The sequence below is a fragment of the Littorina saxatilis genome, linkage group LG4 (genome assembly GCF_037325665.1).
Source record: "Littorina saxatilis isolate snail1 linkage group LG4, US_GU_Lsax_2.0, whole genome shotgun sequence".
Taxonomy (NCBI): domain Eukaryota; kingdom Metazoa; phylum Mollusca; class Gastropoda; order Littorinimorpha; family Littorinidae; genus Littorina; species Littorina saxatilis.
Window position 1 is genome coordinate 53,903,380 of NC_090248.1, and position 22,337 is coordinate 53,925,716.

The 22,337-nt window shown below is 41.5% G+C and overlaps 2 protein-coding genes across 6 annotated transcripts in view; both read left to right on the forward strand.

Moving 5' to 3' along the window:
* Positions 1–19,320, forward strand: part of LOC138965086 (gastrula zinc finger protein XlCGF57.1-like) — a 115,490-nt gene extending 96,170 nt beyond the window's left edge. For both annotated transcript variants that reach the window (XR_011455294.1, XR_011455293.1), the window contains one exon: positions 19,016–19,320. The gene's annotated coding sequence lies outside the window, so the exon portion shown is untranslated. The remainder of the gene's footprint in view (positions 1–19,015) is intronic.
* On the forward strand, positions 983–10,258 carry LOC138965084 (gastrula zinc finger protein XlCGF57.1-like). 4 transcript variants are annotated; one of them, XM_070337213.1, is made up of 3 exons: positions 983–1,898; positions 5,049–5,299; positions 7,869–10,258. In XM_070337213.1, exons 2-3 carry the CDS (start codon positions 5,188–5,190, stop codon positions 9,158–9,160), a joined length of 1,404 nt encoding a protein of 467 aa, XP_070193314.1. In that variant the 5' UTR covers positions 983–1,898; positions 5,049–5,187; the 3' UTR covers positions 9,161–10,258. The 4 variants fall into 4 exon arrangements, with proteins under 4 accessions (XP_070193314.1, XP_070193315.1, XP_070193316.1 ...); XM_070337214.1 differs by having other exon boundaries at positions 983–1,421; XM_070337215.1 differs by having other exon boundaries at positions 983–1,400.
* Positions 19,321–22,337: the final 3,017 nt, after the last annotated feature.

Consider the following 22,337-nt stretch of genomic DNA (forward strand, 5'->3'; position numbering starts at 1 on the left):
CACACAGCACGCGCATACACACACACTGACACACATCACACACAGCATGCGCATATACACACACACTGACACACATCACACACACACACCTTTCGCAGTTCGCTCACAGTTCTCTTTTCCATCGTCGCCATCTTCTTCTTCTTCTTCTTCTGCGTTCGTGGGCTGAAACTCCCACGTACACTCGTGTTTTTGCACGAGTGGAATTTTACGTGTATGACCGTTTTTACCCCGCCATTTAGGCAGCCATACGCCGCTTTCGGAGGAAGCATGCTGGGTATTTTCGTGTTTCTATAACCCACCGAACTCTGACATGGATTACAGGATCTTTTTCGTGCGCACTTGGTCTTGTGCTTGCGTGTACACACGAAGGGGGATAAGCCACTAGCAGGTCTGCACATAAGTTGACCTGGGAGATCGGAAAAATCTCCACACTTAACCCACCAGGCGGCCGCGGCCGGGATTCGAACCCTCGACCTTCCGCTTTGGAGGCCGACGTCTTACCACCACGCCACAGCGCCCGTCGTCGCCATCTTCGAAGCTTGCTTCGCTTTTCAGGGGAGATAACCCGTTTATCACATTCGCTGCTGACTCAGTGTGGGTCACAAGGCTATTTTCACCCGCTCCAAAACCTCAGTCTTTCTATTGGGTCACGTCCCTGAACACTCTATGACGGGCCACTTATACAGTTGTTTCAGCCGAGCATCACACACTGCTGGGCTACGCCTGCAGTCGTTTAGCATCTATGGTAGTGGTCTACGGTAGAATACTCGTGTTTAATTCAAATCAGTTGTCGCGGAGAATACGCTCAGTACGGTCAGTGGGAAAAAAATACGACGAGAAAAATTCCTAGACTACTTTTCTTCACAAGCCCATCCTGAAGCCGATCCAGTATTTTGGCACATGATTACGTCACTATATTTGCCGCCGTCGAAAAAAATATAATAAAAAATATAATCGGATCGTGTCAATCAACCAGGCAAACGAAAGTACGGTATTTGGCGAAATCGGCTCCGAGAATAAACAAGTGAAACAGAGAAGAAAAGTGAAAAAGTTTGAAGAAAAATAGCACACACACACAATTTGTAACCAACACACACATGTAGTCCCGCCCGGAATAAGCTTTTTTGGGATGATTTACGACTTTTGCGCACATTTCGAGCAGACGAAAACACAACATGGCGGCTCTCGCTCCTCCAACTATCGCGAGACACAAAAAAACTAAATCTCTCGCGCGCGAGATCCTGATACATCCGGTTTCTCTATACGCTTGTCACGACGACTTGTTGACAAACGAAGATTCGCGAAAGAAAGAGAAAAGCGCCGAGCCTTGAGTAGAGAGCTAATAAAGTACCGGTAATCGCTAATCGAGCGAAATGAAAATCCGCGGCGACTTCCATTAGGTGAATGCTATTCAAGTTTAGGTAACGTTTTAGCCGCATCTTTTTATAAGCCGCAATGCGATTTTTTTTTTCAAGTCGCGGCTTGTAGTCCGTCAAATACGGTACAGTTTTTTGTCAGTAAAAATTGAAAAAAGCATTTGTCTTAAATGTATAGGTAAACTTTAATTAACGGTGTGACGGACGCGCATGAGGCATGTTTTAATCATGGATGTGCAAACGCTGTGTGGAGTACGCTCATTTTTTGAAAATACACCAAGTTTGTTTGAGAATACTCAAAGTGCAAAACAGGGGTTCCCAGGTCTGGAAATCAAAGCAGTTTTGCGCAATTTTCTAGAAAAATAATGTATCGAAAGCAACCTTTTCCGTATGCTTAAACTTGACGATCCTTCAGATGAGGATTATTTTTTGGCCAGCTTAAAGGAATAGCACTTAGCAGCAATAGTAACAAAGAAAGTGGTGTAAGAACTGTGTGTGGTAGTGGTACCTGGATATAATTTGGTCAGTTTCATTTACTCCTGTGTTTTGTTATGTTTGACAGTTTGTGTTTCGGGATGCTCTAGGTATTCGCATTTTCTGTCTGTGCTCTGTGTTTTTGGTTTTTTTGCAGAATAAAGTTATAAATATAATAGTTATACACAACATCCTTTGTTCATTAAGTATGGCACATTTGGTGATGATTGAGCTTCATTTAGGTCTGCTAGACAGGGTTGTTAACAACTACTGGCTTCATTTAACTTTGATGATGGCAGGCTCAGGCTGGCAGGAAAATAAGGGAGAGGCTGAGCTAGTCACAATTACACCAGTTTACATTTTCGCGGAATTCTGTCATGCATAGAAAGTGTTTTTTTTTAATTCCATCTTCTTCTTCCAGTTCTGGCGCTACATGATCAAGTACATGGAAGAAAGAAGATAAACTCGATACCTAATGCGATTCTGATTAATCGAGCATCTCTGCATCGTCTGCACAGCAAACCATGGCGCTAAAGACGATTGAACGCGACGTTGTATTTTCATAAGAGTTCTTGCATAAACTTTAAGTTCATTACATTTTGGTGACATATACACTTGCTCAATTGTTGGTTGTAGTTATGCAGGTTATCAAATTCGGTAATGGGGGTCCAAATTGTGCAGAATTCGCAAGATCTTTTTGAAAAAACATGTTTCGGGCAACAATGCTGTGTACTTCACTGTAATACCTTTTTGCATCCATATAACTATCCCATCAATCCCATCCCAATCAGTCAAACTAAAGATTCATCAAAACTCCCACACACAACCAATAACAAATGCCAACCTGAATGGTGGTTCGCAGTCAGATTCTAAGGACTCTCGAGGAATGTTGTGAATTCTGCAATCTTCAGACCACCGATTTCCGGAGTCTGTAAGTTCCATTGCTGCAACCAATAATTGATCAAGTGAATGCCATATGGCAGTTACTTGCATTTTTTGTTTAGCTGTTGATGAAAATGAATCGTCGTGTTAACTTGTTTTCATCCTCGCTGAGCCGACAACGCAGCGCGCGGTTATTCGACAAATCGTCCCGCTTTAGGTATCACGTGAGTTTCCTTCTTTGTTCCATAGAAGCGCTGGAACTGTTCACTGGCGTGTAGTGTAAAACACAAGTTATTTTCCCAGAAAAGAATGATAACTTCCAGTTTGAAATGGTAGAAAAAACACATGAAATTTGCGGTTCATGAATTTGGTCTTTGGTCCATTATATTGAGCCAAACAGTCATTTGCCCGCTCCAAATTTCCTTCTGCAATGTACTAGTATTTAGTTACACGTATACCTTTTATCGTTCAGTATCAACACAAGTTTACGTGAGTTGACTTGCACACTTACAGTTACAGGAACACATGCAGATTACCGAATGACTGGAACAACCACAGCCCCCCGCGGGTTAGGGGGAGTCCCATATTGGTTGGGACGAGAAAGAATTTACCCGATGCTCCCCAGCATGTCGTAAGAGGCGACTAACGGATTCTGTTTCTTCTTTTACCCTTGTTAAGTGTTTCTTGTATAGAATATAGTCAATGTTTGTAAAGATTTTAGTCAAGCAGTATGTAAGAAATGTTAAGTCCTTTGTACTGGAAACTTGCATTCTCCCAGTAAGGTGCTGTAATATATTGTACTTTTTTTATTTTTAATTTTTTTTATCATATGTCATCATATATTGATCTTTTTAAAAACAATATTCGCATCATAATGTATGGCTGTCTTTACCTTATATCAAAGAAAATAAACAATAATTTGTTTTTAATTAATAAAACTTCAGACTAACGAAATCTCAAAACAACATGATTTCCAAAAATAATTTCCAGTGTTAATCGTGAATCTTTTTTTTAAAAATGCTTACGTACATCTTTGCGATTAAAATAATGTGATTAATCTTCTTCATATTTTTGCTGTTACTTTTTATACCAAAAAGCACATCTGTAACATTCAACCTAATTCTTTCGCCATTGTTTACTAAAATGTACATTTCAATATATTTCCAAAACCTGAGCACTGTTGGGCATTCAAAGAAAAAATGCTCCAATACATCAAGTTCATCCTTACAATATGTACAGTTTTTATCAGCCTTCACTTTCATTTTACACAATAAAATATTTATTATTAGTTGGATAAATGTTTTGCAATATTTTCCAATGCAGTACACGTAATCGAACTTCACTAGTAACTTCTGCTAAGTTCCAATTCTTTTCGTCAATTTCAAATCCTAATTTTCTTCTCCAAAATCCTTCTGAACAGGATGGGCTGTATTGTTTTCCTACCAGAATCTTTCGAATTTCTTTTACTGATTTAACTTTTTTTCCACAAAAGGTCGGAATGTCATAGACTGAACAATTTACATCGACATTTCTTAAAAGAAAATGTACAGCTGTTCGAACAACATTGTACTCAAGCAATTTATTTGCAGTGTAGCCAGTTCTTTCACACACTTCTTCATAGGAAGCAAAACGTCCATTCTCACACACATCGCTCACATACATTATACCACTTTTAATCCAATCCGCAAAAAAGAGTGGGTTTCCTGGACAAATTATATCTTTGTTGTTCCACAACAAACCCGAAACAGAATTACCATTATTATCGACTTGATTGTTATCAAGCCATGCCTTCAACACAGCGAACCAAAATTCCGATTTAACACTGTCCAATCCTTTAAATGGTTTGCTATTAATGTTCGCAAAAAAACACTCAAAGCGACTCCCAAAACGGAAAAACAGTGTTTTGGGAGCCATGATCATTTCTGGTCTTCATTAGACGGAGTTAGGTTCACAACCCAGCTTAACAAAAAGGAACACTGCATCCGATGCTAATCAATCATATTTAATCCACCTTGCTTTACTTCGTTACATAAAACAGTTCTTTTCACCTGTTCAAATGCTTTTCTGTTGCAGTCTTTTTTGCGCAAATTTTTGATTAGTGCTTTTGTGAACAAGAAATTGACAAGTGGCTCTATCCCATCTCCCCCCTTCCCTGCGTCGCGATATAACCTTGAACGGTTGAAAACGACGTTAAACACCAAATAAAGAAAGGAACAACCACAGCTCTGCAATAAAATACTTTTATTGGAATCAATATAATCACTGAAAGCCATTTTGTCAGCTTCTATGAATTGCTGAATCTTGTTTTGCCCACAGCAACTTCTTGAAGAGTGAGCAGTCAAAGACTGTCGGCACCTTGGAAGAGTGAACAGTACGGTCTCTCCCCAATGAACAGTCAGCTCATTATTAATGAACAGTCAGGAAGTGTCAGCTCCTTGAACAGTGAACAGGGACCATGGCTTCTCCCAACAGCATGGAGGAAGGAGACACAGCAGTTTTGTCCGATGTCAAGATAGAGATTGATGTGGCTGAAGAGTGTTGGCACATGACTGAACCACATCCTTATGGTAAGGCTAATGAAACCCTCAGATGTGAAAAATGACAAATTCTGAAAATGTCTTTCTTGCTGGCTGAGCTGGTGATGCAACTGGAGTTGAAAATTGGGGGGTGTGGACATTTTCTGAGTTAATTGTGTTTAGAGGGAGTACCAACATGTACATGTATGTATAGGTTACAATACACGTGGTTTTTTATATGGCTTGTATTTCAGTCAAGACCCAGCGGATTAATATCATTGGGATCCACAAGCCTGTGGGATCACGAGTGTTGTAACCTGTATATCTCATGCGTACACCAAAGACAACGTGGAACACAACATAGCAGAGCTTTACTCCTAGAACTACTGAGCAAGCCACTGAAAAGTGGCAGTAAAACCCGTGCATTAAAACAGCTAGAACAGTCTTCCGAGCTTCCCCTTGCAGTCCCAGAAAACTGTTGTAGCTGTTTTATTGTTGAAAAATGAGTAAAAAAAAACCAAGGAACAGTGGCTCAAACACAGTGGATTTTGCATATTTGTTGGTTAATGAAGTGGCGATTACAGTCGGTTATTGTCAAGCTGCAAAGCAGACCACAAACAAAATACAGTCTAATCTTGTGATGACAATTTTGTCCTGATAATTTATCTTAACCTTGTGATGACATTTCAATGCCAAAATCCCCTTTGATAGGTCGTGGAATAAAGATGAAATGTCCTATACAGGGTGACAGAATATATCTATATATATATACGACTAGTGTCTGTGTGTCTGTCTGTGCGCGATGCACGGCCAAAGTTCTCGATGGATCTGCTTCAAATTTGGTGGGCTTATTCAGAGAGACCCCGGACACAAACTCATCGATGAGATATTTCAACACGTGCTCTCAGCGCGCAGCGCTGAACCGATTTTGGTTCCACCTCAGCTATTTTGGTTCCACCTCAGCTACCCGGGCCCCCATACCGACACACCATAGCCGCTACACCACATCACAACGCCAAAGTTCTCGGTGGATCTTTTTCAAATTTGGACACCGTATTCAGCTACACCCCGGACACAATATCATCGATGAGATATTTCAACACGTGCTCTCAGCGCGCAGCGCTGAACTGATTTGGGTTTTTGTGTTCATTTCACCATTATAAGTAACTCTTCCTTATCTTCTCCAGTGTTTGGCGTTTATCTCCCTTCCTTCGTGTGGCTTTCCCGTTCAGTTGTAAGTTACTACTATTTTTAGAATGTCACTGCGCTGTCCACTGCGCTGAGCGTCTTCGGATATTCCCGGCGTTCTGTTACTGTTACTATTCAGTTTAGAAGGTCAACGCAGTGTACAGAACGTAAATTGGACCCGTAAATTATCCTCACTGTAAAAGTGCAAAGGTCGAATCCATTTATAGCCACGCGAAAAATACACTGTCATCTATCTCTCTATAGATACGGCTTCTCTGTGTTTTTGTGTGTGTGTCTCTATGTGAGCAACACCTGTGCATTGTTCAGTTCTGTTTGTGATGTGGTCTGGCGGCTTTTATGTAATTTTATGTACTGGCCTTCCTTTGAGCTTCCTTTGAGAAGCCATAACTTGCTCAGTCCTGTTTGTGTGGAGTTCGCCTCCAAAGGTGATTAACACGGTTACATTCGTCGACAAGGATGTTACTCGATATGGTCAGGAATGGCATTATGGCCACTGAATCATTTTCGTGCTGTTCCCATTCCACGAATCTGGGAGGGACCTAAGCTTGGCGGGTCCATTGTTCGGACCCGGCGAAGCCGGCGTACGGCTCTAAGTACTTCTTCCCGGCGAAGCTGGCTACCCGGCGAAGCGGGTATTCATTCTAGTATATATATATATTCAGAGAATGGTTTGCTTCTTAGTTGGATACCATGGGTTGACAACTCTCGCCATCAGTACCACCTGACCACTGATGAGACACAATAGTGTCGAAACACGTGTCTGGTCCAGGTACAAATACAATGGTCCTCCTCAGGACTAGATTACCTTGCGATACGTCCCCCACAAAGGGACTTTGCTCTGTAAATCTCGGTCCCCCTTGAGGAGGGTCTGATGCTCCCAATAGGCTGTCTGTGAAGGAATACTTGTTTCTCTCTCTATCTCTGCTAAGAGATTTTAACAAATCTCGGAAGAAAGTCTCTGCTGACTTTCAATTGTTTCTTTCACAATTTCTGATGTTTTATATATATATATATATATATTTATATGGTGATGTCACTCTCTGCAAAACCTCCAATAATTTCATCATATCAATTGACTCTGTCTTCACAAGATACCATGGATGAGTGAAGGAATAGCTTCCATGTAGTATTTTTGGATTCATTTAGAAAGTTTTAAAAATCTAATTGTTCAAATACTTCAATGTTTGTTATTCTTTTGTTTTGGGTGTAATCATCAAGCCTAACAATGTGTAATAAGAGATGGTTTTCTGTTGTCTTTGAAATTGGCTGCTTCTGCTTTAAGTGTGTTGAATCAGAAAGAAGAATGACATTGTCCAAAACAGGAAGCAGCTAGGAGAAACATTTGTTACTAAATCTAATGATAAATCATATTCTTAAATGGATGTCTTTGGGTGTTGTTTTTTTCTTCCAGTGCCATTCAGCGAGGTTGTGGCCACAGAGAACACATCTACCATGCCAACAGTGTCAACATTGGAAGGACAAGCTGTAGACAACACCCACAGCGATACCTGGGTGAAACAAGAGGAACCTTCAAGTGCAAAGTGTGATACCTGGGTGAAACAACAGGAACGTTTAAGTGCAAAGTGTGATACCAGGGTGAAACAAGAGGAACATTTAAGTACTGAGGGTGAGACCTGGCTTAAACAAGAGGAACCTTCAAGTATTGAGTGTGCTGGGTTAACACAGACTGATGATGTGAAGCAACACCTGTTAACACATACAGGAGTGAAAAAGTATGCATGTACAGAATGTGATGCTAATTTCACAAAGTCTTGTAATTTGAAGCAACACATGTTCACACATACAGGAGTGAAAAAGTATGCATGCAAAGAGTGTGCTGCCAGGTTTGCACTGTCTGGTAGTTTAAAGCGACACATGTTGACACATACAGGAGTGAAAAAGTTTGCATGCACAGAGTGTGCTGCCATGTTTGCACGGTCTTGTACTCTCAAGCAACACATGTTAACACATACAGGACAGAAAAAGTATGCATGTACAGAATGTGATGCTAATTTCACACAGTCTGGTAATTTGAACCAACACATGTTAATACATACAGGAGAGAAAAAGTATGCATGTACAGAGTGTGATGCTAGGTTCACACAGTTTGTTACTTTGAAGCAACACATGTTCACACATTATACAGATCAGAAAAAGTATGCATGTACAGAGTGTGCTGCCAAGTTTGCACGGTCTGGTACTTTGAAGCAACACATGTTAACACACACAGGACAGAAAAAGTATGCATGCACAGAATGTGATGCCAAGTTTTCACAGTCTGGTAATTTGAAGCAACACATGTTAACACACACAGGACAGAAAAAGTATGCATGCAGGGAATGTGATGCCAAGTTTGCACTGTCTGGTAATTTGAAGCAACACATGTTAACACACACAGGACAGAAAAAGTATGCATGCACAGAATGTGATGCCAAGTTTGCACAGTCTAGTAATTTGAAGCGACACATGTTGACACATACAGGACAGAAAAAGTATGCATGTACAGAATGTGATGCAAGGTTCACACAGTCTGGTACTTCGAAGCAACACTTGTTAACACATACAGGAGAGAAAAAGTATGCATGTACAGAGTGTGATACTATGTTCACACAGTCTGGAACTTGCAAGCGACACATGTTAACACATACAGCACAGAAAAAATATACATGTACAGAGTGTGATGCAAAGTTCACAGCCTTGTAGTTTGAAGCAACACATGTTTACACATACAGGAGAGAAAAAGGATAGCTGGTTCCTACGGTCTGGTCATTTGAAGCGACATGTTAACCCTTAGGCTGCTTGTCGCGATTACGTATACTGTCACCTGGTTGTCACGACATATGTCGCGCTACTGGCTCAGTCTGTTTGGTCGGTTCGGATTACCTCCCATGGATGCGAAAACCTATATGACCGTTTTTCTTTATTTTTCTCTCTGTTAATTCACCAGTGGCTATGTAACATGTGTTACAGAATTGCACCAGTGTAAGGGTTAAAACATACAGAAGAAATAGCAAGGTGTCGCACACTCTGGACATTTAAAGCGACATGTTGAAACACACAGGAGCGAAAAAGTGTTCATGTACAGAGTTTGATGCGACACATTTTCACACAGAAGGGAGATAAAAGTTTGCATGTACATGTGATAAAATCATCCTTCTGTTTGGAAGTATATGTGAGCCTGCATGGAAAACCCCGGCTAAAGACGCAGCGAACAATTTTCGGCTACAATGAAAATAAGTCAGAAGGGATAAAATTATCAATCTTCAGATTTACTGCTAAATCGCTTTATTGATCATCCAACTTCATCATCCCAAAAGGATTTCACCTGTGTATTTGAAAACAGCACTGTACAAAAACTATTACAGTTAGATCAATTCTTTCTTTTTTTGTGTAAAATATTTGTCAAAGTTTAAAGTTGCATATCATTTCAAAAAGTAAAAAGTAAAAATGTTCCCATTTAGCCTGGTTTTCCCATACAGGCTCAAATATATTAAAAAGAAACAGCCTAATGCTTCTTTCTTGCTGTGCAGATTTGGAATTTGTGAATATATGTTCATTAATTTGCCAAGTTAGTGTCATTTACAAAATAAATTTAGCGAAGAATCTCCATTCTACACTAGATGCAGAGTTTTTTATGCGTGCATGTAAGTCATCTCATTTGTAGAGGTGTAGTTGATCGCGGGAACAAAAGGAATGTATCTTCAAGAGGCATTGAATTTCAAACCTTTTAAATAATATGTCATACTTGGGGAAATGTCTTATGCTCCTTAGAACTCCTGAAAATAAACAGTGAAATTTGAATGTTTCTTTCTTTGAAGGTTTCCATTTTGTCAAACTACTCTCTCTCTCTCTCTCTCTCTCTCTCTCTCTCTCTCTCTCTCTCTCTCTCTCTCTCTCTCTCTCTCTCTCTCTCTCTCTCTAAAATCTAAACTTCCACTTTTAATGATTGATAATCACATTGTTGAAGAAGTTAATAAACACGAAGTTCTAGGTGTTCTTCTTGATAACGATTTGTCGTGGACTGATCACGTTACAGGAGTTTGTAAAATACCCTCCAAGAGGCTTTACTTGTTGTCCAGAATAAAACACTTCTTGAACAGGCATGGCAGGCAACTTTTCTTTAACGCTCACATTCAATCGATCATTGATTATGCGTCAACACTATGGGATTGTGCGAGTGCAAAAACTCTGAAACCTTTATTTAGTATACATAAAAGAGCAATCAAAGTTATTTTATTACAAGTCTCGGTTTCCAACGAAGACTAATGTATAAACTTTTAAACATTCTTCCTACTAAATCAAGACTCATGTACAATAAAGGCGTTTTCAGTAATGCATAAACTCATAATTGGAAGAGCGCCTGCACCTCTTTCTTCTCAATTCACTTCCCACAATTTAAGAGACCCGACAAAAATGTATGCTCCTCGGCCTGGTATAGATCTTTTTAAGTCCAGCCCGTACTCTTTTCGGGGACTAATCTTTGGAATTCATTTCCAAGCGGTCTCAAACATTCTGTCAATATCAAGACTTTTTCAGTAAAGACAGATGTTTCTCATTCCTTATACATGGCACATTACGTTCTCACTTAGCCTGAACATGTTTATATTGTTGATGCCTTATTTGTACCTTTTACACGTTTCAGTAGATAAATGTACCTGACTAATTTCATAACATGACTAATGTGACGATGCTACATTGCAATTACTTGCAACGTAGTTGCTTCATTGACTCCTCAGTTTCACGGATTTTTTCTTCCCTCGAAGTTTCACCCGTTTTGTGTTGCTTGAAACAGTTTTCACACCTTTGACAATAATATGTCATGTTCGTTTGTATGTATATTTTTGTTTGTTTGTTTAGTCTGTTAATCGTTTGCTTGTTTGTCGTTTGGTTTTATTACTTCTGTAATTGATATTCCAACATTTTTAAAACATATTATCATTAGATTAAACCCTCCCATGGGCGAGGGCTGGATGTAAAAAAGCACCGGTTTGCTTATGCCATTACCCTCGTTAATAAAGAATTTGTCATTGTCTCTCTCTCTCTCTCTGTGCATGGGACAGCTGACTGTTACTCCTTAGGTCCTCTTGATCAAAAATGGCAGAACAGTGGAACCCCCCTTTTAAGACCTTCACAAATGTGAGAAAATTATGTCTTAACAAGTCGCGTAAGGCGAAATTACAACATTTAGTCAATTTGTCGAACCCACAGAATAAAACTGCACGCACTGCAGTGTTTTCACGAGGACAAAACAGCTTCGTCAATCAACGCAGCAAGGAAGTCGCTCGATTTTTGCGTGCAACACGAAGTAACCGACAGACATGCAAGAATAGCGTACTGCGGTAAGCAGGAAAGCGCGCTTTTCTGTATTCTTTTTAACTTTTTGAGCTTGTTTTGAATACATCATAATATATTTATATGTTTTTGGAATCAGGAAATGATAAGGAATAAGATGAAATTATTTTTGGATCGATTTCTTAAATAATAAAAAGTACTAATTAACCTATTTTCGCTAAGTGTGATCACATTTTAAGAGTAAACATGATCAGTGAAGAATATGATGCACTCAATTTTAAATCTGTGCGAAAAATCGATTTTAATGACAACTTTAATGAGCCAACTCATTAATTAATTGTTAAGCCTCCAAGCTGAAATGCAATACATGTACCAAAGTCCGGCCTTCGTCGAAGATTGCTTGGCCTAAATGTCAATCAATTTGATCGAAAAATGAGGGTGTGACAGTGCCGCCTCAACTTTTACAAAAAGCCGGATATGACGTCATCAAAGATATTTATCCAAAAAATGAAAAAAACGTCTGGGGATATCATACCCAGGAACTCTCATGTCAAATTTCATAAAGATCGGTCCAGTAGTTTAATCTGAATCGCTCTACACAGATACACCACGACCCTGGTCTCGATTCCCCGTCTCGATGTTAAAACATTTACGGTCATTACTTGACTAAATGTAACAAGTCGCGAAAGGCGAAAATACAATATTTAGTCAAGTAGCTGTCGAACTCACAGAATGAAACTGAACGCAATGCCATTTTTCAGTAAGACCGTATACTCGTAGCATCGTCAGTCCACCGCTCATGGCAAAGGCAGTGAAATTGACAAGAAGAGCGGGGTAGTAGTTGCGCTAAGAAGGATAGCACGCTTTTCTGTACCTCTCTTTGTTTTAACTTTCTGAGCGTGTTTTTAATCCAAACATATCATATCTATATGTTTTTGGAATCAGGAACCGACAAGGAATAAGATGAAAGTGTTTTTAAATTGATTTCGACAATTTAATTTTGATAATAATATTTATATATTTAATTTTCAGAGCTTGTTTTTAATCCGAATATAACATATTTATATGTTTTTGGAATCAGCAAATGATGGAGAATAAGATAAACGTAAATTTGGATCGTTTTATAAATTTTTATTTTTTTTTACAATTTTCAGATTTTTAATGACCAAAGTCATTGATTAATTTTTAAGCCACCAAGCTGAAATGCAATACTGAAGTCCGGGCTTCGTCGAAGATTACTTGACCAAAATTTCAACCAATTTGGTTGAAAAATGAGGGCGTGACAGTGCCGCCTCAACTTTCACGAAAAGCCGGATATGACGTCATCAAAGACATTTATCAAAAAAATGAAAAAAATTTCGGGGATTTCATACCCAGGAACTCTCATGTCAAATTTCATAAAGATCGGTCCAGTAGTTTAGTCTGAATCGCTCTACACACACACACAGACACACACTGACACACACACGCACATACACCACGATCGACCCTCGTTTCGATTCAGTCCCCCTCGATGTTAAAATATTTAGTCAAAACTTGACTAAATATAAAAAGGAGGGAGTCTATAAATGGAGGTAGATTTACAGAGGTTATGAACAAACAATTTGAAAAATGAAAGTCTTAAATTGGGGGGTCTTAAAAGGGGGGTTCCACTGTACGACGGAGCTTCATAGACGGAATGTATTGCTCTCTCTCTCTCTCTCTCTCTCTCTCTCTCTCTCTCTCTCTCTCTCTCTCTCTCTCTCTCTCTCTCTCTTTTGTGAATATGTACATGTATCTATATATACGCATGTGTGTGTGTGTGTCAGTTGGTGTGTTTGCGTGAGCGTGTCACGGTGTGTGTGTGTATTTACCGGGCTTGCCATTTCATTGATATGTGTCCATTTCCTCGCCCCTACCCCCTCCAAAATAAAAAATAAAATATGTTAAAACATGTTTTAGAAAACATACCTCTGGTCCCTAAGTTTTACACCACAACTGACAAATCCATGAGAGCCACGGGGGCGAAATCAACCTGATTTTCTGCTTCTAGGATAATCGCTACTGCAGCAAGAGGGCATCGATTATACTAACCTTAAATGTACCCCAACCCTTCTCCCTATCCTCGCTGTCAACAGTGGTCAGTCAATCCCAGAGACGTGAAGGTGGATGCCCTGAGCCTCTGACAATCTCAGGACTCAAGACCACACAGAAATCAAGCTGAACAAGGGGCCCGGATTACCATATTCAGCGCAGTGCTTTTCGACATCGACTGTGATGGCCTGTAGCAGTGATCAATGACTTGCCGCCAGTCCCCCTTTTCTGTACGATCTTTCTCACTGATTCGAAGACCTCTCAACAAGGCAGGGGTGGGACTTTTCCGCGAATCCGTGGATTTCCGCGGACACACTGACTTACGTATTCCGCTGGAGTAATCTATTTTTCCGCGTCCCATTTCATCAGAGTATCTATAACTTGTTGACTGAATGATATGGAGAAAAGTGAAGATGGAACAGAACACGTGGCTTGAGAGTTAAATTATGCTGACTGAAAACTCCTGATAACTAATAGTCATTTTGAGCTTCAATGCATTGGGGCGTCACTTGGATCATCATTCTATTGCCAGTAATGGAGTAAGTATGCACCATTACAATGTTACCATCGTTGTTTGAAAGTGTTGGTTTTTTTGTTTTTTTTTTGGTTGGTTGTTTGTTTTTTTGGTGGTTTTTTTTTTTGGGGGGGACTGAATGTCTTATTAACCTGATCCAAACGAATTGAATCAGTTTTAGTCTCAGAATGCACCAGATTGCACAGATTTTAATGTACCATTTAAAAACATTTCGGGGGAGCATGCCCCCGAGCTGACCCCCCTAGAGAAAGGGGATTTCCTCTTTTTCATCACAAGAGAGTCCCACCCCTCATCTTTATTTCCAACTCCTGACATACCTGTCTTTCTCCCAGTACATGTATAAGCTGTGTATGAAACTAACCAAGAATCCAGCTGGCTATGATATGCTGCAGGTCATGGTCAGATTGACTGTAAGTCATGACATATTGTTGCCATGTGGTAGCCATAAGACTGTTGACATATGTACAACTTGTGGCAACTGGCATCTGCCCCTCAGATAATTTCCAGATCTGTTGCTGCCTGGGAAGCCACCCATTGTCATTCAGCGTTAAGGTGCAGTTGCTGTCTGCTTGGGCGGGTTTTATTTGAAGACACGAAAACTATTCAGTCACTGTAAACTGAAATCAGTATATTCTCTGGTGGGTGGCGACTTAGTGAAACTTAAATAACCAGCAGTATTCTATTTTGCCATATTTGCAGAAAGTGCAATAAAAATAAGCAAGGTCATAATGTACATTGTTTTCAAACAGTTTAATAGGCAGCAAATATCTATTTCGTTTCAGCCATTAATAATCTACATTGACATGTTCGTGCTTTGGTAATATACAGCACTAGTCCGTTCTGCCGTGTTTGTACACGGTGCTCAAACAGTTCTCATTCGTGTTTATATATAACTAGATGAATACCCGCTTCGCCGGGTAGCCGGCTTCGCCGGGAAGAAGTACTTAGAGCCGTACGCCGGCTTCGCCGGGTCCGAACAATGGACCCGCCAAGCTTGGAATGGGAACAGAACGAAAATGATTCAGTGGCCATAATGCCATTCCTGACCATATCGAGTCCCATCCTTGTCGACGAATGTAACCGTGTTAATCACCTTTGGAGGCGAACTGACTCCACTCAAACAGGATTGAGCAAGTTAGAGCTTATCTGTAAGCCTTTTTGAACTGTTATGGCTTCAAGTTTTCAAAGGAAGGCCGCCAGTACATACAAATACACAAAAGCCGCCAGACCACATCACAAACAGAACTGAACAATCCCCAGGTGTTGCTCACATAGAGAGAGACACACACACACACACACACACACACACACACACAAACACAGAGAAGCCGTATCTATAGAGAGATAGATGACAGTGTATTTTTCGCGTGCCCTATAAATTGATTCGACCTTTGCACTTTTACAGTGAGGATAATTTACGGGTCCAATTTACGTTCTGGACACTGCGGTGACCTTCTAAAAATAGTAACAGAACGCCGGGAATATCCGAAGATGCCCCCTCATACTATAGTGCACCATACGAAGGAAGGGAGGTAAACGCTGAAAACATGGAGAAGATAAGGAAGACGGTTACTGGGAATGGTGAAATGAACACAAAAACCAAAATCGGTTCAGCGCTGCGCGCTGAGAGCACGTGTTGAAATATCTCATCGATGATATTGTGTCCGGGGTGTAGCTGAATACGGTGTCCAAATTTGAAAAAGATCCACCGAGAACTTTGGCTTTGGTGTGTCGGTATGGGGGCCCGGGTAGCTGTATGGGGGCCCGGGTAGCTGAGGTGGAACCAAAATCTGTTCAGCGCTGCGCGCTGAGAGCACGTGTTGAAATATCTCATCGATCAGGTTGTGTCCGGGGTCTCTGTGAATAAGCCCACCAAATTTGAAGCAGATCCATCGAGAACTTTGGCCGTGCATCGCGAAGACACAGACACACGTACACACACAGACACAAGTCGTATATATATATATATTAACAGCTATTGTGTTTTCAGCGTAGCAATAGGGCCCGATATTTAGACGAGACAAGTATAATGCCGACGAGTCGAAGACGAGTCGCATTATACTTGTTCGAGTCTAAATATCGGACCCTATTGCTACGATGAAAACACAATAGCGTTTATATAGCTATTCTGACATTAAATTCTGTGTTAAAATCATGTTTTTGTCAGCAACAAGGACCAGAATGGTCCATGTCGTTGATTGCAGACGACGGTTCCCTTTCTGCATGAAGCCACGGAAATAACCGAACATTGAAAAACCCACGGACATGTATTACGGAGAAAACTCAAGATAACCGGATGCTTAGCATTACGTCAATATCTTAGGAATCATATGACGTTATGACGTATCATGCTTGCCTACGTAGATTGTATGTTCGAAAGTCTGACTTCTGTTGGGAATTCGCGTGGTGAAGACTGCGGTAAATCTGTAGATGATAAGAGAACAAGGATTGTCTAAGAAGAAACGACGAAATGTTTCAGACCGGTAACTTCATTTCAACATTGCACTACACAATGGACGTTCTATGTGACAGGAGAGTTTGCTGATTTTGTGTTAAACATTGGTGATTGGAGAGATCGTCTGCAAAAATCAGAGATAGGTCGCTTCAGATTGCAGCTTCTGGAAATTTGCAAGGTTTGCTGCCAGTTAAAGAACTGGATTTTACACGTAATGTATGTCATGTACAGTAAGCAACAACAAAAAAACACACAAAGCAAATTGCATCGTCTGTCGACTAGCCACAGACACAAGCCTGACGAGGTATGCGTGTACTTTATACACGTGGAAGAAACCGGAACCATGCGTCTTTGTTATTGCCGATATCGTTTGGATATCGGCAAAAATGGCCAACTTTCGTAGCGTTATGCTTTGATGATCGGAAAAGGGATGTGTGAGACCATCCAATCACAGCCCCCGAATCCCCCCACGTGTCCATCAGAATAGCTATATAGATAGATAGCGGCCCTTGCTTTCGTTAATGCATGTTTGTGTCCGTAACCCAGCTGGCACTGTGTGTGTGTGTGTGCAGTGTGTGTGTGTGTGTGTGTGTGTGTGTGTGTGTGTGTGTGTGTGTTTGTTTGTTTGTTTGTTTGTAAGCCGTGTGTGTGTGTGTCAGTGTATGTGTGTGTGCCAGTGTGTGTGTCATCATTCGTGAGTGCACCTGTGTGTGTGTGTGTGTGTGTGTGTGTGTGTGTGTGTATGTGCGCTGTTCCCGCAGATAGCTTTCCTCGATACATAAACATCTGCAGCTTTAGTGGAATGTCAACATTGGTTACTCCACAGAGTCACTTCATGGACTAGTCTATCCCATCCGCCGCGCCGGTACCAAGCCAAAGTTTTGGATTCTGCCGGTGTGACGATGACATCTTTCCCCGTGGTCATACTTCGATTCTCGGGCTCGTTGATCTTGTATAAACTCCACACTGAACAAAAAAACACTGACCCTTCGATAGTACTGATGAGCGACCTTGGGTAACAATTTTTTTTGTATTTAACTTAGAAATTTGATTCATCCTAAAATGTTTCCCTTCTTATTCAAGAAATCGAGTTTTGGGATGAAATCTATTAAATTTGACCACCAATTTTCTTCACATTCAAGAAACTGACACGCTTTTCATCCTTTTAAATAATGTCACTTCTTAATTTCACCAGGAAACAACATTTCAGTAGGGGAGACCGGGGCTAGTCCGCCCCCGGGGCACATCCGTCTTTGTCTGTTTATTCTTACGTTTCGGCCACCTTGTAGTCATTCACACCATGTGAGAGTGGTGTCCCTTCTTCCCGCCATATCCTGCAGAAGTTCAGAGGTTGCGCGCCCACATATCGTGAGTACAGATCATCACAAAAAGTGTTTTTCTTCATTTTTGACTCACATGCGAAGCAAAAGTGAGTCTATGTACTCACCCGAGTCGTCCGTCCGTCCGTCCCCCCCCCCCCTTCCCGTCCGTCCGGACGTCCGCCCCCCCCCCCCCCCCCCCCCCCGTCCGTCCGGAAAACTTTAACGTTGGATATTTCTTGGACACTATTCAGTCTATCAGTACCAAATTTGGCAAGATGGTGTATGATGACAAGGCCCCAAAAAACACACATAGCATCTTGACCTTGCTTCAAGGTCAAGGTCGCAGGGGCCATAAATGTTGTCTAAAAAACAGCTATTTTTCACATTTTTCACATTTTCTCTGAAGTTTTTGAGATTCAATACCTCACCTATATATGATATATAGGGCAAAGTAAGCCCCATCTTTTGATACCAGTTTGGTTTACCTTGCTTCAAGGTCAAGGTCACAGGAGCTCTTCAAAGTTGGATTGTATACATATTTTGAAGTGACCTTCACCCTGAACTATTGAAGATAACTGTTTCAAACTTAAAAATTATGTGGGGCACATGTTATGCTTTCATCATGAGACACATTTGGTCACATATGATCAAGATCAAGGTCACTTTGACCTTTATGAAATTTGACCAAAATAAGGTAGTGAACCACTAAAAGTGACCATATCTCATGGTAGAAAGAGCCAATAAGCACCATTGTACTTCCTATGTCTTGAATTAACAGCTTTGTGTTGCATGACCTTGGATGACCTTGACCTTGGGTCAAGGTCACATGTATTTTGGTAGGAAAAATGTGTAAAGCAGTTCTTAGTGTATGTCATTGCTAGGTTTAGTTATTTGACCTTGACCCTGAAGGTCAAGGTCATGTAAAGGTCAAGGTCAAGCATGTGAGTCGTATGGGCTTTGCCCTTCTTGTTGTAACATGAATGCATAGGAGTTGACTTAGGTTTTGATGCATCACCTCTGAGAACAAATACTTAGTCTTGGTGTCGAGTGAAAGTGCGTTAATTAAGGTCGAGTTCTGACGAAAGTTTTGCTTCTTCCTTCCCATGTTGTGCTCGCTATCTGGCACTAAAGTTGCCTGCCCGTGCGGGGGGAAGTCCGCCTATTTGTCATGGGGCATGTTCGCCGTGAGCAGTATGTACAACAATGTTCATGCGCACATAAAAACTCAGTGTCTGCAGATTGATATCAGCTACACATTTGTCTTGGTGTAAAATAAAACATCAGTCTTCTAGTTCATCAAACTCGCCAGTTATGCGACCAAAAGCACAAAAGTAGGCGGACTAGCCCCGGTCTCCTCGCCAGTTATGCTACCAAAAGCATAAAAGTAGGCGGACTAGCCCCGGTCTCCCCGAACGTAATTTTGTGTTACATTCTTTCGTATTTTGTCATTGGCATTTTTGAACCTAAATATTGAAGGGAATTAAAAAAGCTTTCCCACTAAAGCTTGCCCACTACTAGTCTTGCACCTACTATGGGATGAGAGCGGCCGCCGGACTTGCCCCACCCTGTAGGTGGACTTACCCCGACTTGGGCCGGGCAAGTTTGCCTACGTTAGGGTAGGTCTACTTAAAGCAGTATGACGTACAACAAATGTTCATGCGCACATAAAAACTGTCTGCACATTGATATCAGCAGGGACCTAATATAGGTCTATGATATCAGCTACACATTTGTCTTGATGTAAAATAAAAAATCAGTCTTTTAGTTCATAAAACTCGCCAGTTATGCTACCAAAAGCATAAAAGTAGGCGGACTAGCCCCGGTCTCCCCTATATAACGAGGGGGACCACGGGGGAAATATGTAATCGTTACATCGGCGTTACCCATGCAGATGCAGATGCAGATTAAAAGCCGGTAACCATTCAACGCTAATTTGTTAAAGCATAACACGCGAAGAAGGTTTTGTTGTTCTTCGGGCGCCTATCCGTTTTTTCCCGGCAGTTTAGGAGAAAAGACGTCGTAAGGGAAACTACTCTGTTTGGGTTGTACAGCACAGAGATGCAGCTGCCATGATGCCTTTTTCAAGTGCACTGTCAACAATAAAACAATAAGAACAGGGACCATGGCTTCTCACAACAGCATGGTTGAGGGAGACACAGCAGTTTTGTCCGATGTCAAGATAGAGATTGATGTGGCTGAAGAGTGTTGGCACATGACTGAACCACATCCTAATGATCCTTATGGTAAGGAAACATTTCATATGCAGGGAAGGCCAAATATCAAAATGTTAACTCGCCAGCCGGGCGAGTAACTTAAAGAAAGTCGCAAGTTCGCCAGAAATGTTGCTGGCCCTTTGCATACCACAGTTTATTGATATCTGCGGTGTTTATATGGCTTTAAAACTCGATATGACAGCGGAAAGGTTCGCATTTGACGTGATGTTTCGAAGGGCACGTGGTAAGATGCCGGTCGCTGCCGCCTGGTGGGTTAAGAGTTGAGATTTTTCCGATCTCCCAGGTCAACTTATGTGCAAACCTCCTAGTGACTTAACCCCCTTCGTGTGTACACGCAAGCACAAGATCAAGTGTGCACAGAAAAGATCCTGTAATCCATGTCAGAGTTCGGTGGGTTATAGAAAAACGAAAATACCCAGCATGCCTCCCCCAAAATTGGCGTATGCTGCCTGAATGGCGGAGTAAAAACGGTCATACAGGCAAATCCGGATAAGACGAAATTGAAGGGACCGAATTGTTATTGTGTCCTATCCGAAATTTCGACTTGGTCATAGTACTAAACTTACGTCACATTACTGACGCATGGGTGACGACATGAACAAAAAAGAGCAAAACAAAAGAACAAACGAACAAGAAGCAAGACCGCGTTTCTCAAACCATCAGACACGAGAACGAGAGGGAATAGGATCCATCAAGAACAGGACTACCACCCTTCACTGTCCCACTCCTTTTTTCCGCGGACAACATCAGAGTGGAACAAGCTCCCGATCTCCACCACATCCGCCCCCTCCCTTGAGTCGTTCATGTCACGACTCGGTGGCAGCAGAGCCCTGCAGCCATCCACCTCCCTCCCATAGCCGTTGATGGATTGTACAAAGTTTTAATGACCCCAAAACCTAGCCAAGCTCCTCTCCACTGCCCTCCTCCTCCCATACCCCCCCCCCTCCTCCCCCAGCTTTGGCTTTTTAACCTCCTTACACGACTGGCACAGACCGCAATGGGGGTCAACAGCGTATGGACATCACCGCGGGACCTTCAACATCCAAGAAATTGGATCCGGTCCCCCACGGGAAGAAGAAGAAGAAGGACTGAAACGTCACTCGTGAATTACGTCACTCACCTAAAATTAATGTCAGGCAGAGTGTTTTCTGTCCACTCTTTCACAGTTTCATCACAAACACTAGCAGCTTCTCCACACACCCTGCGAAAGGTGATGCCTTTCCGTTCCTTGAATCTTGACAGCCATCCTGAGTTTGGCACAAATTCGATTCCTAATTCCTCGGCAAGACTGACACCAGGCGGCCGCGGTCGGGATTCGAATCCTCGACCTTCCGATTAAGAGGCCGACGTCTTACCATCCCGCCACAGCGCCCGTCTTCCCGCTTCTGGCAATCGGGCAGACGATTTGGCCTTTCCTGCTCATATGAGAAAAATAACAAATTCTGCAACTGAAATGGCATGGCTTTCTTGCTGGCTCTGCTTCTGGATTTGAAAATTGGGGGAGGGGGACATTTTCTGAGTGTATTGAGGGGTCGAGAACGACCCCTCTTCTTCAATGGGGTGAGAGTGGTGAACATGTGTCGTTAGCCGTTCTTATGAGATCAGTTACTTTTGTTTTGTTTCCTTTTTCCCTCCTAATTTGTGCATTTTCAGAACAGGTTTTTCTGTTTCATCTGTCATACATTGTGTCAATTGGGGAAAAAACGGAACAAAACAGAAGTAACTTATCCCGCAGGTTAGGGGGAGTCCCATATTGGTTGGGACGAGAAAGAATTTACCCGATGCTCCCCAGCATGTTGTAAGAGGCGACTAACGGATTCTGTTTCTTCTTTTACCCTTGTTAGTGTTTCTTGTATAGAATATAGTCAATGTTTGTGAAGATTTTAGTCAAGCAGTATGTAAGAAATGTTAAGTCCTTTGTACTGGAAACTTGCATTCTCCCAGTAAGGTCATATATTGTACTTTAAAA

Excerpts from the sequence above, each read along its gene's own strand:
- LOC138965084 (XM_070337212.1), top strand. The coding sequence starts at position 5,188 with ATGGCTTCTCCCAACAGCATGGAGGAAGGAGACACAGCAGTTTTGTCC. Across the intron at positions 5,300-7,868 it reads GACTGAACCACATCCTTATG|TGCCATTCAGCGAGGTTGTG; the intron begins GTAAGGCTAATG and ends TTTTTCTTCCAG.